This window comes from Pyrenophora tritici-repentis, chromosome 2 (genome assembly GCF_003171515.1).
Source record: "Pyrenophora tritici-repentis strain M4 chromosome 2, whole genome shotgun sequence".
Taxonomy (NCBI): Eukaryota; Fungi; Ascomycota; class Dothideomycetes; order Pleosporales; family Pleosporaceae; genus Pyrenophora; species Pyrenophora tritici-repentis.
Window position 1 is genome coordinate 3,940,647 of NC_089391.1, and position 13,391 is coordinate 3,954,037.

The following is a 13,391-nucleotide window of genomic DNA, read 5'->3' on the forward strand; positions in this document are numbered from 1 at the left end:
GGTATTCGGAAAACCTATATTGCATGTCTTAGCTCAGATCAGTAGCCTAAGTGCCGGGCCGTACATAGTAGAGCCCTTTTGTCAGCCTTATCCCATAGTGGGGCGCCTTGCACGTGATGATACACATCTCGTAACTCTTTGCCCATCAATGCAGTCAGGACCATTCTCAGCGCTTGGCAAGCAACGCATACTGACATGGCATTTCCACAAACATGGTATCTGGAGCGAAGATACCGGGCGCCTGTGGAGTCCCCAAGTTTGCAAAAGATCAGCCGGATTCACCGAAATCTCCAAACAGCTTTCGCAACGACGTCGATCACGGATTAAACCCGCAGTAAGTTTTGTCCGTCTCACTTTGTGGCTGTCTGACCAGCCTTGTCACCGGAAACCATGCTTCATGGGCACATTTGCCTCGAGAGTCATTCCGTGCTTCTCAGCTGGCAAGCGAGACGCCAGCCACGTCATGTCATGATGTGCCGTACCGGGCGCCTTGCACGTCAGCCATCCAGCCATTCACTGCAGGTGTACTCCTCAGTGGAAGCATGTCATCGTACGTTAATGTTATGGGGTTTGGGGGCAACCAGATAAGGATTGAGCTGATTAGCGATGATCTTGGCTTACAGAAGTCCCTAGATCCAGACTTACAGCTGTCGCGCAGTGCATATGGGCTGAAATGAAGATCGGGATGATCAGTATCAGATCGCTCTCTTCATGTAGAGTAGTGTTCCAGAAACGGAGGATTGGTGCAAGTATCCCAATCCGTTGTACCGTCTGCGTGGGGGACACTCGAATGCATGAAGCATTATATGCAGTTCCACCTTTCAACAAGGCTAGATCTGATGTTTCGATACTTCGACATCAGACTCATGGCGTGACATTCGTCTCACTCTCACATATAAAAAGCCTACGGGAGGGCCCGCTTTTCCTCCGGGTGCCTCAATTGCCAATATGGGCCAGCTGAGTATTTGGTGTGCGTTCGGCCCACTAGGCCATTAGGCCTCATTTGGGCGAAGAACATAAATAATACGAGTTGGTTCCAAATGCGTTGGCAGGTAGCCAGGTCGGCGAGGAGCTCGCAAGATGATATGCTCGGAGGATAGGGAGGAGGCCCGAACGTGCATCTGCATGGCCGCAAGTAGTTACAGCTATTTCTGAAGCGCATCCAGCAGGGGCATATGCGACTGCTGATCGTGTCTAGGCTGCACTCTGCTGATCGTTTTCTTTTCAGATGATTAATTCTGTGGCTTGTATCAAAACGGGCAGCCTCGCGGGTGGGTGTGAGTATGGTTGTAAAGGGCACGATTGGCTCGGTTCTTGGTGTGTCTGCGAGCGGTTCACTGGCATGGAGGCTTGCATCTCGTCTTTTGTTAGCTTCGCAGTAGTTTTCAATAGCCCTTGATGGAACCGCGGCTTCGGAAAGCAGTGTCCGTAGAGCGAAGGATGTGACCGCCCGTTGCGCTAGGCTGTTTGCTGTCCATCTTGCGATACACAACAGGGTCTGATAGCCACTTGTGGCGGCCACGTTAGTGTTGACTGGAAGCTATCGAAGCGCCGTGCTGTACAACGACCTCATTATCATGACAATTGGTGTTGGTGGCAGACCGGGGGATCCGTGCCTTCCCATCGAATCTCACGAGGCAAAGTCTTCTCGTAATAATGATGCCGTTAATGTTGAAGTATCTGCTGAGAGTAGCGTTCGAGGCCGGCTTGCAGTATGAGGGTGGTGAGATCATTACTCTTAGCCAGATCGGCTGCAGTTTCCGCAGGGTAGATAACGGCAGCTATGCCTGATGCGTTGAGCAATCCTGGCATCGACTCGGGGGTGGAGTGGGAGAAAGGAAGAGTTTAGTGGGGTGGAAGAAGTGACATATATCTGGCGTGCCAAGAAGCCAGCGGACATAGCGGGGCACTTTTCTCCGAGACGCGAAACAAGCAACGCGAATACCACCCAAGGTCGAGTTCTTCGAAATGGCGGACGTAGCCAAAGCTGGGGGGTATGTACTTCAATTGCTTCTATGAACGCAGCTAATCCGAGAAACAGCGAGCCCGAGAGTATGTACACGACACCCACGCAGCGCCTGGCCTCTAACACCTTCCAGCGAACCCTCGAGGGATTCCTAAGGCTATCTTCATTGACAGGGTCGAGGACTATGTCACCGACCGCTCCGAGGTGGAGAGCACCATAAACAACTTCAAGGAGATGATATCGTGCGTCCTTCTTCCGGGCGCTCGCGTGCGCACAACAAGACCTAACACAACATGTTAGGAAATATCAGTTCATGCAGCAAAACACACAACGACGGGCAGCTGGCCTCAAGGATAAAATCCCAGACATTCAGAAGACGCTTGAGACAGTACGCTTCTTGAAGTCGAGGAAGGACGATGCAGAGCCACTAGAGACGACGTTTGAACTCAACGATACTCTATACGCGAAAGCTGAGGTACCGCCTACCGACGAGGTCTACCTCTGGCTTGGCGCAAATGTTATGCTCGCATACCCCATACCTGAGGCTGAGGAACTGCTGCAGTCCAAGTTGTCAACTGCAAAGCACAGCTTGAGTACTTGTGAAGAGGATCTGGACTTTTTGCGGGAGCAGATCACCGTACGCAATTTGAACTGTTTGGCAGTATAAGTAAATAAAGACTAACAAACTACAGACACTCGAAGTTGCTTTCGCACGGGTATACAACTGGGACGTAGCGCAACGGCGAAAGGAGAGGGAAGGTGGAGAGTCAATAGAGGACAAAAAGCGCGGATCACCAAATGGATGAGCAATGTTTCAAATCCCTGATTCTCGCTATCAAATTTGTGAGAAACGCAGGTGCTGTACTCAGAAGCGCATATAGCGAAGATCAAGTTAACACGGAATGAACCATCCAACAAATCTGTGTCATCAATAGCTTGAATCGCTTAAACTATGCGACGACTCCACAAGGCCACCAGATGACCATATAGCAGTAAATGTGCTTCCTATACAAGTAATTCTAAACCTATTTTAAGAATAGGGCCCATCAGTAAGCAAGCTTGGTGAGCCGCTTACCGCTTACGGTTTGAGGAACCTCAGCCACAACGGTGCATCAACCTCAGCTGAAAAAAATACCAAACTTCTATTGGCAGAAGTTTGATCATCACAAGTCTGAGCCTGAATGGGGATATTTGTAATTGCTATGCAACCACGAGACTGTCTTGTCATATAAGAGTTGGCACAGTGCCCAGGCAAAGATAGTAGGATATATCGCAAGGTACTTGGGTACTTCAACTCGAGTTTGAGAATTTCCTAGGTTATGTTTTAAGGGTTCTCATTACCATCGCAAAAGAATCACAGAAAAACAAACGGCAACAATGTCAGCACAGCCGCAATACAGTACAAATCACCTCCATGAGACTCAACGACACCTGCTCTCTCCTACCCTCTCCTCTCCCGGCTTCTCTTCCGGCCACCCTTCACCCCTAATGCACCAAGGCCCACCATCACCAGACTTTGATGCCATCAAAAAAGCCCAGAAAGAAGATGCCGTAAGCACACTACACTACCCTCAAGAACAATCACGATTCCCAGACCTCAACTAACCAACCCAGCGTCTAAAATCCCTCATCCGCCGCCTACGCATCATATCGCGCACCCTCGCCTTCCTCCTCTCCCTTGGCGTCCTGATCCCCATCACTCTAACCCTCACAAAATTCCTCTCCACAAAAGAAACCTACCGCACCGTCACCCTCGCGGACGGAACATCAAACACACGTACCGCGTGGGCCAAGAATACGCGACCATGGCCCACATACATGTACTTCTCCGTCGCCGTCGTGTCGACTATCCTCCACGCCGTCACACTCTTGGCATACTGCTGCAGCGTGGGTAAAGCGAATACCGTAAACACAGTCACCAGCGTATTTTCCTGGATCGTCATGCTGGGTAATGTGGGTGTTTGGGCCGCGGCCGTGGGTGTGTATCGTATGCAGAAGGACTGGCATGGTATTAGTAATGATTTGTGGGGGTGGACGTGTAGTCAAGGTGCATCGAAGATCCAGGTTGAGTTTGAGGGAGTGCTGGATTTTGAAAAGTATTGCTCGGTGCAGGTATGTTTTTTTTCCTTGCCTAGATTATACTTATGCTGACATTTGACAAACAGAGTGTGAGTTGGTTTGTGGGGCTTGCGCAGGCGGGTGCGGCGGTGCTGACGGTGGTAGTTTATGTGCTTGTATGGGCGAGGAGGGGTTCGAAGAAGGAGTTGAAGAGGATGAGTAAGGGGCAGTATGATATGATGGATTTTACTATGGTTCAATAGTTTGGGAATATGTGATGACTGTAGTAACCCTTATTCCACATCCACCCTTGAAATGCACAAAAATACTCACAACATCACTCAAAAGCACTCAAAGAACACCAAAGATTTGACATCCTGCATGTCTCATTAACGTTTTATATACAGTAAAAGAAAGGCTCTCGTTCCCAGAACGACGAGTCTTTAAAAGGCATATATCCTCTTTCTCCTACACCCCCCAACGACCCCCTACATTACATACTGCTTTTTTTAACTACTACTCACTCTCGTGTAAATCTTCATGCCCCACACCACTATATAAGTTATAGAACATTCCATATACATAAAACCATAATACCATGTAAAAATGACACCCCGAAACCATCTGATTATCCGTCTCTTTTAGTGCATCCAACTAAACTGTTTAAACAGTAATCTTGAGAGCACCGTCCGCAGGTGCAGCAGTGCCGTTGTTGGAGGGAAAGAGATCAGAGCCAGTCTGTGCCTTGACGTACTCGCTCATCATCTTGGTAATGGCGACACCACCGCCCCAGGTCATGGCAGAGGCCATGTCGTCGATTTGCTTCATTGTCATGATGACGGCACCCTGGGGAGCGATGGGAAGACCGTACTTGTCTGTCTTGCTGTCCTCGCGGCGCTCAGCCTTCTTAGGCTCCTCAGACGTCTTGGGCTCCTCAGCCTTTGTGGCTTCAGGCTTGGCCGACATGGTGCTGTTGGAGGCAGACGCGGTGGGCTTCTCGCCCTCGGTTGCGGGAGCCTCGCTCTTGGCTGCGCTGGAGCTGGTTGCTGGGGCAGCGGATTCAGCGGTGGCAGAACCGGGGGTGGCGGGCTCAGCAGCAGGAGAAGCGGGAGCAGCAGCAGGAGCGGCCTGGGGAGCAGCAGCGGCCTGGGCACCACCACCGGTCATGAGCGTCATTGTGAGGATGTACTCTCCATCGACCTGCTTGACGGGAACAGCGATACGCATGTTGGCCTGGTCAAGAACGGCATTGGCAGCGATGGGGGTGAAGGTAGGAGCAAGGAGAAGCTGCTGGGCGACGGGGTTGGGGTTGTTGGTGGTAGTTGTACCGGTGTTCTGGATCTGGCGGGCAGCAACCTCTTCCCTGAGCTCCCTGCGGCCGAACAAGCTACGGCGGGTAGCAGGGCTGTTGAGGTTACCTGTGGCACCACCGGGGTTCTGGAGGACACCACGTTGAGCAACTGCAATAGCGACCTGGCCGTTGGCGGGGACGTTCATGGCTTGCATCATCTTCTGGATACGGATGGCGTTGACGGGCATCTGAACGACGGTAACTTGCTGGTTCAGGTTGGGAGTGACAGCAGCCAAGTTGGTGACGACCGAGTAACGGTAGTCGTTGACGGGGGTCTGGCCCTGGAGAGCAGCCAACATACCCTGGTCGACACCCTTCTTGACGTTGACGTTCATGGTCATGGGCTGGGTAGCGCGAGTAGCCATCCTGAAGCCATCCTGGAACTCGTTCTCTTGGAGACCGGAACCCTGGATAGCAACAGAGGTGCTGCCATCACTGCCAAAGGGAACAACGAGGGTGTTGGTCTCGACAGTCTGGCGACCGACAACCATGTACTCACCGTCCATCTGAGTGCGCTTGACCATGCGAACGGTCATGTCGGTGGTGTTGACACTCCTCATGGTCTCCTGAACCATCCAAGATTGCCTGTCAGGCGAGAGCATGGCAACGTATGTGTTACCGGGCTGGACAGCAACACCCTGCAAGTTCTGCATTGTCATGGCCATCTCGATTTGTCCACCGACCAGGTCGGTAGCACCGTTGGTGCTGATGGTCATCGACTGCGGTGAGACGGCGACGAAAGGCTGACCTGTGGTACCAGTAATCTGGTTGGAGGGAATTGAAGGTGTTTGCTGGTTGACAATGATCTGTTGCTGCTTCTGGGAGAAGGTCTCAACCTTGGAGCGATCCGGGAATTGGAAAGAGTTGAGTTGCATGTCGCCGTTTACATTGAGTACCTGGTTGTACTGGACACTTTGAGTGTTGACGGTTTGCCCAAGCACGCTTGTGCAGCTCAAGAAGAGCACGAAAAGTGAGGAGACAGTACCGGACGTCATTGTAAAAGTTATAAATAAGCCACCGGGGCCTGAAAATTATTAAGTATGAAGAAGAGAATTAATAAAAGAAGAGCGAAGGAACGACTTGTTGATGACCAGGCTTGCTGAGATAGAGAGGTATCTTCAAAATGCCGTGGCGCAGAGGTCAATATAGAGATTCGTGGTTTCGTGCTATGGCCTCGATAGTAAGCCGGCGTATCCAGCTGCCGTCCGTAGGGTTTCGGGTCTTGCTGCAAGTATCGATGGCGAGCTGCCCTGTAGCGCAAACTTAGACTGCTCGTCAGGCAGACTGAGCCACTCCGTCTCCGAGGATCCACATGGAACTCGCCGTCGGGTGGCTCATTCGACGATGCCGCCCAGCAAACCCATTTTTCTTACACGTGTGGTGTCGGCCAAGGAGTTATTCGTGATAGGAGTGACGTTTCTCGGCATACTTAGTTTCGAACGTCAGGCAAACGTTTGTTTTACGCCTTATACGGATGCCGGAAAGCTCAGCTCTAGTGTCTTGCGAGACTGCTCAACGCATGGCGAGACTGTTCGAAGAAGGATCGGGAAACCGGACTTAACTCAAATATCTTTGTCATGCGATGAGCAAGGGTCCGGCAACATGGCGGGGCATATGCTCTGGGTCGCTGTCCTACTGCATCTTGCACGCAACGTGCTCATAGAGCTGCATGGATAGTCAGTTGCTTGCGATGGTGGTTTCGATGATCAGCCGGTGAACAGAATCAGTCCGTGGGCTAATTTGCGATAATTCCTGGGTGAAGCCTCCAGGAAAGCTTATTGAAGTTTGGCACGAACGAAGCGGGATGGTCAAACGACGATGTTTAGAATGGTGTTTCGCGAGGGGGGTTGCGGCACAAACATGATCGCCTAAGGCTGTTTTAGCTCCCGCCTAGTCTAAATCAATCAAGCGCACCGCAATTGGCCAGACCTCCGGCCTACTACACCGGTGTAGGTCTTTGGTTAATGCGAATTAGCTGCTTCGACAGAGTGTCGACACTTTTCAGGTTACATATTCAGGCGACAGGAGCCAGAGCATTGCGACCAAGGCAAAAACAACAACATTTTGCGAGTATAGACAGGGTGGTACGGAGTATAGCTTCCACTATGCACGGAAAGCTTACCTATGCATGCGGCTTCAGTCTTTACGATTGCTACGTAGAATCTCACGTAAGCCTACCGCCGAGGTTTCTGCATCATCGGTACCCACGTCCACTGGGCGCCTTGACGCTGCCACTCGAGAAAGTTGCCTTGTATTTGCCGTCCATGGCCTTCGCCCTTTGCTTACTCTGGATACCTGTTCGATCTGTGGTGGGTTGCGCGGCCATGAAGTTATCGAACTCGGCATCGTCTTCGTCGGCTTCAGCGGGCTCGCTATCATCCTCATCCTCCGTCTTTGACGTCTTGGGCGCAGGCTTAGTCTTGAGTATGCGCTCCGGTTCCTTTTTCTCGTCTTCGTCTTCGATTTCGTCATCTTTCGGTGCAGGGTTGGTGAAGGGTTTCGACGCGAGGACTCTGCGTCTAAGCTCTGCCATCTCCTCTTCATCGTCGGATGATTCTGGGAGATCATAAGGATTTCGGGGATCGATCTCATCCTCGTCCTCATCCTCGTCACCTTCTCCGTCTTCTTCATCATCATCCTCGTCAGACTCGTCAATGACTCGCCTGTTCATGTTCCCACCAGCCCATATGTCTTCCTCGACACCATCTTCCCTGTCTGCACGACTCGTGTTATACTCGCGTTCAATCTTCTCCAGCCACACTTCTTCGGCTTTTTTGATTTGCTCTTCGTTTTCGCATGCCATGTAACGTTTGAGCAAGGCCGCGTTGATGTCTAGAAATGCTTGGCCGTAGGAGAAGGTCGACAGTATCGACTCGGCCCACTCTGGGTGTCCGCAGATGTAGTAGCATGCCGCAAGCGCTTCGACGCAGTTCAACCGCCATGGTCGGCCGTAATTGGTGGGGTTCGCGGCAACGAGATATGGCAAGAGGCGTTCGCACTTGCCTCCTATCCTGCCAAAGGGCACCTCGTCTATCCTGTTCCAGCTCGCTTCGACAACGGCAGCGCCATATTGCTCGACGAGATCCTTGTCGTCGCGACTCACAATCTTCTTTGCCTTGGGACTGACTACAACGCCTGCAAATTTTTGTCCTACGTGCAGCTCGCGCATCATGCCGAGGCGCATTAACCTCTTGCCTGAGCAGCGCTTGGCATCACAGTGTCCAAGATCCCAGCATGCGGCTTTGAACTCTGGTTTTGCGGGTCTCGGTTCGGCGCCATCGTTCTCGTCTGCATCAGATGCGCGGCGGGGGCGTGGAGGTGCGCGTGCTTTGGCCGGGTTTCTGAACTTGTTGTTGCCCTTGAAATCTTTCTTATGGCGGACCATGTTGATGTCTTTACTTGGTTATGGAGAAAGGGGAAATTCAGTGCTGGTGTTGTTGCAGATGAGTCGGCGCAAAGCTGGAGGGGCAAGAAAGTGGAATTACATCTGAGCCTCGCAATCGATAAGCCACGCTAGTATTATGACGTTGTCTCCCGCCTCCCAGAACAGCACTACTATGCTAGTTGGATGACAGAAAGATCAGAAAAAATCCAACTTATTCCATAATCTGCCGCTACAGACAATTCAGACGTGTACTTCACAAGACCGTATCCATAGCGCCTGTATCACGAAGCTACGAAACACCAAGGCTTGGAATTTCCCCCATCTCGTTCTTTTGCTGTCCCCCAACAGAGTATGACGCCTTCCACCTCATCTTGACACTGTTCCCTGACCCTCTTTGCACGTTGTTTACTCGGATATTCTGAGTGATACCGAACTTCTGGTTTGGTCCAAGGTTGACACCGGACTGAGGCTCCAGCTGCAACTGCGCGCCCTATTTGTTGTTAGCCGACTGTATTTCACAATCATGGTCGAGAAATATCTACCTTGGATGCAGCAACTTGCAGTGTTAGAGCAGATACTGGCAGTGGGGTGTTGTTTGATATTCTTGACTGGATCAAAAGGGTAGTGTCCGTCTCTCGTGAAATGTTGAACAGAACGTTAACGGTAGTATTGGTGACGGTGATTTCCTTGGAGGTATCGGGTACAGACGAAGCAAAGTCCCATTCGTCGTCGTCGTTTGAAGCATTGGTACTTTGCACTAGGTTTGTTGTCGGCGCAGAGGCTCCACCTCCCAATAGATCAACAGCGTCGGATGCTGGTGCTGGTGGCTTGATCGACTGTTGGTATTGGAATGGCGAGGCTTGTCGCGGTGTGGAAGCGAGTGCGGCGAAAGGATCTGGCGTGCGAGACGGTTGTGGAGGTGGTGTCGAAAATGTAGATGGTAGAGGAGACTTTATCTGAGGTTGGTTGGACTTTGGTGCTGCTGTGAAGAGATCAGTGATGGCTTGGTTAGTCGCCTTTTGTTGGGCCTGTGATTGTGGTACAGCCATGCCAGACATGCCCAAAACTAGTCATGTCAGCGCATGTGTGAGAGTTGTGGCTACATGTAACTTACCTGAGCCATTCGATCCGCCTAGGGATATGCTTCCAGACTGTCCGTATGTTTCTCCACTCAACGACAAGCCCAACAAGTCGTCTACTAGCGCGTTCTTTGGAGCTGCTGGCTGTTGCGGGGCTTGTGAGGATTCCGATGCTGAGGGCGTGGGTTCTACGTCTCCAAAATCGATCAAGTTCAGAGTGTTGTTGGGGCCCTGTGATACACCTGCGCCACTGCGCCCCAGCGTACCCTGAGGAATGTTGTTCGCGGCTTCCATATCACCCTTCTTGAAGAGCTTGTATCTCTCTATTGTCCGGTGTATGCTGTCGTTGATTTCAAAGAGTTTCGCCACGGCTTCATGGTCTTCGGAATCCTCCTCGCACATTTTCTGGATCTTGGGGTGGGCGCTTTGAAGGGCGTTGGCAAGTTCCTAGGATACGTTTAGTGAAATACCACGACACTGCCATACCACGGAGCATACCTCAAAGACATCACCCTCTTTGATTTCGTCACCAGGCTTGTAACCCTGGAGCATCTCCTCAAGTATTCTTGCTTTCTGCTGTATTCTCCCAACCTCTTCGGCAGCCTTGGCGCGCCAATCAGTCTTGTTCCGTGTATCGTATCCGGCCATGACCTTCATGAGTTTGTTCGCTTCCTGCAGATCTGCAGGTCCTCCGCGACGGATCAGCTCCTGCAGCTTTGCGGATTGTGCCTCTCGCTCCTCCTCGGCCATCTCCTCGGCCGATCGGAGGTTCTGCGCAATGTCAGCAACTTGGCCAAACTAAACCCCTCGGAACACATACATCGCTTGGGTTTAAGACTGCGGCATCTTCCTTGCGTACTTCTGGGAAGATGTAGCCCTTGTAACTGAGTAGCCTGTGCATGTCCCTTATGAAGCCCAAATCGTCCTTGTAACGCGAAGTCTGACATATCGTTTGCCGCCATTCCTCTATCAGCTCGAGTATCTTGTTCTGGACACGGGATGAGTGCACCGGTGGGCGTTCGGGAAAGCGGCGCACAAGCTCATTGAGGAATTCCTTGGTACTGATTTGAAGATGGAACGGGTAACCGCAATTCTTGACGCAAATATCCAGAAGCTGTCTGATAGTGAGCTAGCTATACACTGCACGAGGCGGGGCAGTGCGGGCGTACATTGAGCGCGAGAAGGGCAACGTTCTGGTTGCGGTGGTTGACATAGTGGACGATGGTGACGGCGGCTTCCCGAGGTCTGCAGAGCCATTAGTCTTCCGTCTGTGGTGGTGCGGTGGCCTAATCGTACGCGGAGCCTTTCTTGCTGTTGATCAAGTCGGAGATCTCGAGGTTTAGGGCGAGATTAGGCTCGAAATTTTGCGGATCACACGCCTGTACTATTTACTGCGTGTTAGTGGCGTCTATGAAGCCGTGCGGCCCTGTGACTTACAAATGAAGCGTTGCAATGGTGAGCTTGGGGCCTCCCCGTATGCGCCGTAACGATCCCGGGCGGCCATGCGCGCAGACGCTGCCTCCATTGCGCCGCCGGACAGCCTCAGCTCCGTAGGCGAGAACCGATATAAATATGAGTTTGAGAGGGTTTGGTGGGGCTCAGATGCGTCGGTCGGGTTCGTGTGTAGCAATAATGTCCACGCGTGGCTTCACGATTTGGCGGGGAGTCGGATCGGACAGCGGGCACTTGGGCAGCTCGACTCAGGTTCATACCGTGAACGCCTTGGCGTCGCGGCTGCTACGTAATGCGCCTCAATCTCACATGCCTGTGCTTATGTACACAGCTGCATAGTCTCATAGTCTCATAGTCTCATAGCCTCATGTAGCCACTGATGTCGCTTTCATCAATTCTATTCTTATAAACAGGACTTTATCCCCATGTCTTAGCCATGGCTAATGAGGCACATCTGTTCAGATCATCCAGAAATCCTTAATCAGGTACGCAGCATATCCGGCCAATCCGGCAAGAACCGTCTGGGTGCCATAGTATCCTACAATTCTTCCAGGGCCCATTGAGTTCTTGATGAGCAATCCTAGCTCGGCATGACTAATACGCAGAGCAAGGAGAGTGCCCAATGCATAGTTGATGTAAGTCCTGTCACAGCTGTTAGATGCGTCGTCGGGTACTACGCTTAGCAACATTACCTGTTTGCTCCGTTGAGCTCGGCGAGCAGTGCGATTCCAAGAATCAACGGAACGTTCTCAGCAAAGTTGAGCTGTGCGCGCGTCGCAAGATAGAGAGGATCCACCTCGCCCTTTGAATCTTTTGAATCTTTAGTCTTGTCGCCAATGAAGCTGGTAATCGGCCGTGTTAGTTGTCTGCTGCTGTAGATCGATTCAAAACTACCTACGTCTTTGTGGTTAAACGGTGGTACACAATGCGGTTCTGGAGAAAGAGGTAGTAGGCCGCAAAAGGAGCTGCCCAGGTAGCAGTCGCAGGAGCGAGGAGCGGCATTGGAACGCCGAGACCAACTTTAGTTGCCATCTTTTCTGCAGGAATGGAAACGTAGTTGACCATTTGAGGAGGAAACGAGGCAGAGGGGGGTTATAAGCTTGTGGGGACCTCAAAGTGGGTAGTTATGCCGAGACACACTTGAACTTTCCGTGCTTCCACCTATGTCGTCATCTAGTGTTTAGTGGAAAGAACTGGACCCGATCGGCGCTTCTGAATAATTTCGTGAAAAAGTAAAGGGAAATCAAATAGTTTAGAGAGTATAGTACATGTGAGTGGTATATATGGTAGTGATGATACGGAGATTTTTGTTATTTGTAATCCTTTGCTGACTGCAGGTCTCGTCAGCGTTCTTTGCGATGATTTACGCTTGAAAAACTTACTGCAACTGGAAGTAGAACACATGGGACTATAATTGCCGACTAATTGTACAAATGGGACCATTCCAAGGCTGTATGGAGGAGAATGCATGACTGGAAGTTGACTTCATCGATTCTACGGACTCAGTGAGCTTTGATCTTATGATGCGTTGGAGCCTGCTCTTACCGGCTTCATGTGCTCCGCATCGTTTTCCTTATTGTCGTCTCGAACTTCCTTGAGCATTTTATCAATACCTCGCTCGTTTAGAGCTTTCTGTTTGGTGGGTTAGATAGTGTAAGTCATTATGGAGGGTGACGGACTGAAAGGCATTTCTCATACTGCTCGAATATCGGCTTGCACTCGTCGGTAGTAGCGGTACCTCTAAGAAACTCTAAGGACTGTCAGCTTGTACAGATGCACACGTCTAGTTGATGCACTGCGTACTCTCGCTGTACCATTTGAGGAAACAGTTGTCGTAGCGTCTATGGCATATCAGCGACATATCGCTGGCTTTACTTGGAACATCTATGCGAACTCTTTCACTTCATTGCATTCTGGTGCTAATGAGGCCGACATTTTGGTAGTATGCTGGTCAGATAGGTGGCCAGAGTAGTCGAGATCTGTGAGGCATGACGGAGTGAAGGGCGCGCGACTATCGATAGCGAAAAGCGCGCTAAGGCAATAGTTGAAGGTTTCTTTCTCTAAACACTTGCGACACGCGCATTCTTCTCACTTGCACCA

At 51.2% G+C, this 13,391-nt stretch overlaps 9 protein-coding genes across 9 annotated transcripts; 3 read left to right on the forward strand and 6 right to left on the reverse strand.

The window, feature by feature from the left end:
• Positions 1-1,665: 1,665 nt before the first annotated feature.
• Positions 1,666-1,812, reverse strand: PtrM4_069490 (uncharacterized protein; the record flags this gene model as incomplete). Its single annotated transcript, XM_066105861.1, has 1 exon — positions 1,666-1,812. One exon carries the CDS (start codon positions 1,810-1,812, stop codon positions 1,666-1,668), a length of 147 nt encoding a protein of 48 aa, XP_065964488.1.
• Positions 1,813-1,968: 156 nt separating this feature from the next.
• Positions 1,969-2,266, forward strand: PtrM4_069500 (uncharacterized protein; the record flags this gene model as incomplete). The annotated part of the gene is made up of 3 exons (XM_001933622.2): positions 1,969-1,994; positions 2,042-2,052; positions 2,100-2,266. The coding sequence occupies 3 exons, from the start codon at positions 1,969-1,971 to the stop codon at positions 2,264-2,266; spliced, it is 204 nt and encodes a 67-aa protein (XP_001933657.2).
• A 13-nt stretch (positions 2,267-2,279) lies between these two features.
• On the forward strand, positions 2,280-2,772 carry PtrM4_069510 (GIM5, prefoldin, molecular chaperone implicated in de novo protein folding; the record flags this gene model as incomplete). The annotated part of the gene is made up of 2 exons (XM_066105862.1): positions 2,280-2,603; positions 2,659-2,772. 2 exons carry the CDS (start codon positions 2,280-2,282, stop codon positions 2,770-2,772), a joined length of 438 nt encoding a protein of 145 aa, XP_065964489.1.
• A 571-nt stretch (positions 2,773-3,343) lies between these two features.
• PtrM4_069520 (DUF1421 multi-domain protein) lies at positions 3,344-4,287 on the forward strand (the record flags this gene model as incomplete). The annotated part of the gene is made up of 3 exons (XM_001933623.2): positions 3,344-3,517; positions 3,581-4,078; positions 4,132-4,287. The coding sequence occupies 3 exons, from the start codon at positions 3,344-3,346 to the stop codon at positions 4,285-4,287; spliced, it is 828 nt and encodes a 275-aa protein (XP_001933658.1).
• Positions 4,288-4,687: 400 nt separating this feature from the next.
• Positions 4,688-6,370, reverse strand: PtrM4_069530 (Atrophin-1 multi-domain protein; the record flags this gene model as incomplete). The annotated part of the gene is made up of 2 exons (XM_066105863.1): positions 4,688-5,070; positions 5,179-6,370. The coding sequence occupies 2 exons, from the start codon at positions 6,368-6,370 to the stop codon at positions 4,688-4,690; spliced, it is 1,575 nt and encodes a 524-aa protein (XP_065964490.1).
• A 1,199-nt stretch (positions 6,371-7,569) lies between these two features.
• PtrM4_069540 (uncharacterized protein) lies at positions 7,570-8,760 on the reverse strand (the record flags this gene model as incomplete). Its single annotated transcript, XM_066105864.1, has 2 exons — positions 7,570-7,931; positions 8,055-8,760. 2 exons carry the CDS (start codon positions 8,758-8,760, stop codon positions 7,570-7,572), a joined length of 1,068 nt encoding a protein of 355 aa, XP_065964491.1.
• Positions 8,761-9,049: 289 nt separating this feature from the next.
• Positions 9,050-11,364, reverse strand: PtrM4_069550 (VHS multi-domain protein; the record flags this gene model as incomplete). Its single annotated transcript, XM_001933626.2, has 8 exons — positions 9,050-9,250; positions 9,303-9,826; positions 9,875-10,286; positions 10,338-10,610; positions 10,660-10,953; positions 11,009-11,084; positions 11,136-11,223; positions 11,277-11,364. The coding sequence occupies 8 exons, from the start codon at positions 11,362-11,364 to the stop codon at positions 9,050-9,052; spliced, it is 1,956 nt and encodes a 651-aa protein (XP_001933661.2).
• A 385-nt stretch (positions 11,365-11,749) lies between these two features.
• PtrM4_069560 (relative glutathione S-transferase, MAPEG superfamily) lies at positions 11,750-12,356 on the reverse strand (the record flags this gene model as incomplete). The annotated part of the gene is made up of 3 exons (XM_001933627.2): positions 11,750-11,933; positions 11,984-12,133; positions 12,190-12,356. The coding sequence occupies 3 exons, from the start codon at positions 12,354-12,356 to the stop codon at positions 11,750-11,752; spliced, it is 501 nt and encodes a 166-aa protein (XP_001933662.1).
• Positions 12,357-12,809: 453 nt separating this feature from the next.
• Positions 12,810-13,226, reverse strand: PtrM4_069570 (UPF0203 domain containing protein; the record flags this gene model as incomplete). Its single annotated transcript, XM_001933628.2, has 4 exons — positions 12,810-12,923; positions 12,971-13,041; positions 13,095-13,132; positions 13,186-13,226. 4 exons carry the CDS (start codon positions 13,224-13,226, stop codon positions 12,810-12,812), a joined length of 264 nt encoding a protein of 87 aa, XP_001933663.2.
• Positions 13,227-13,391: the final 165 nt, after the last annotated feature.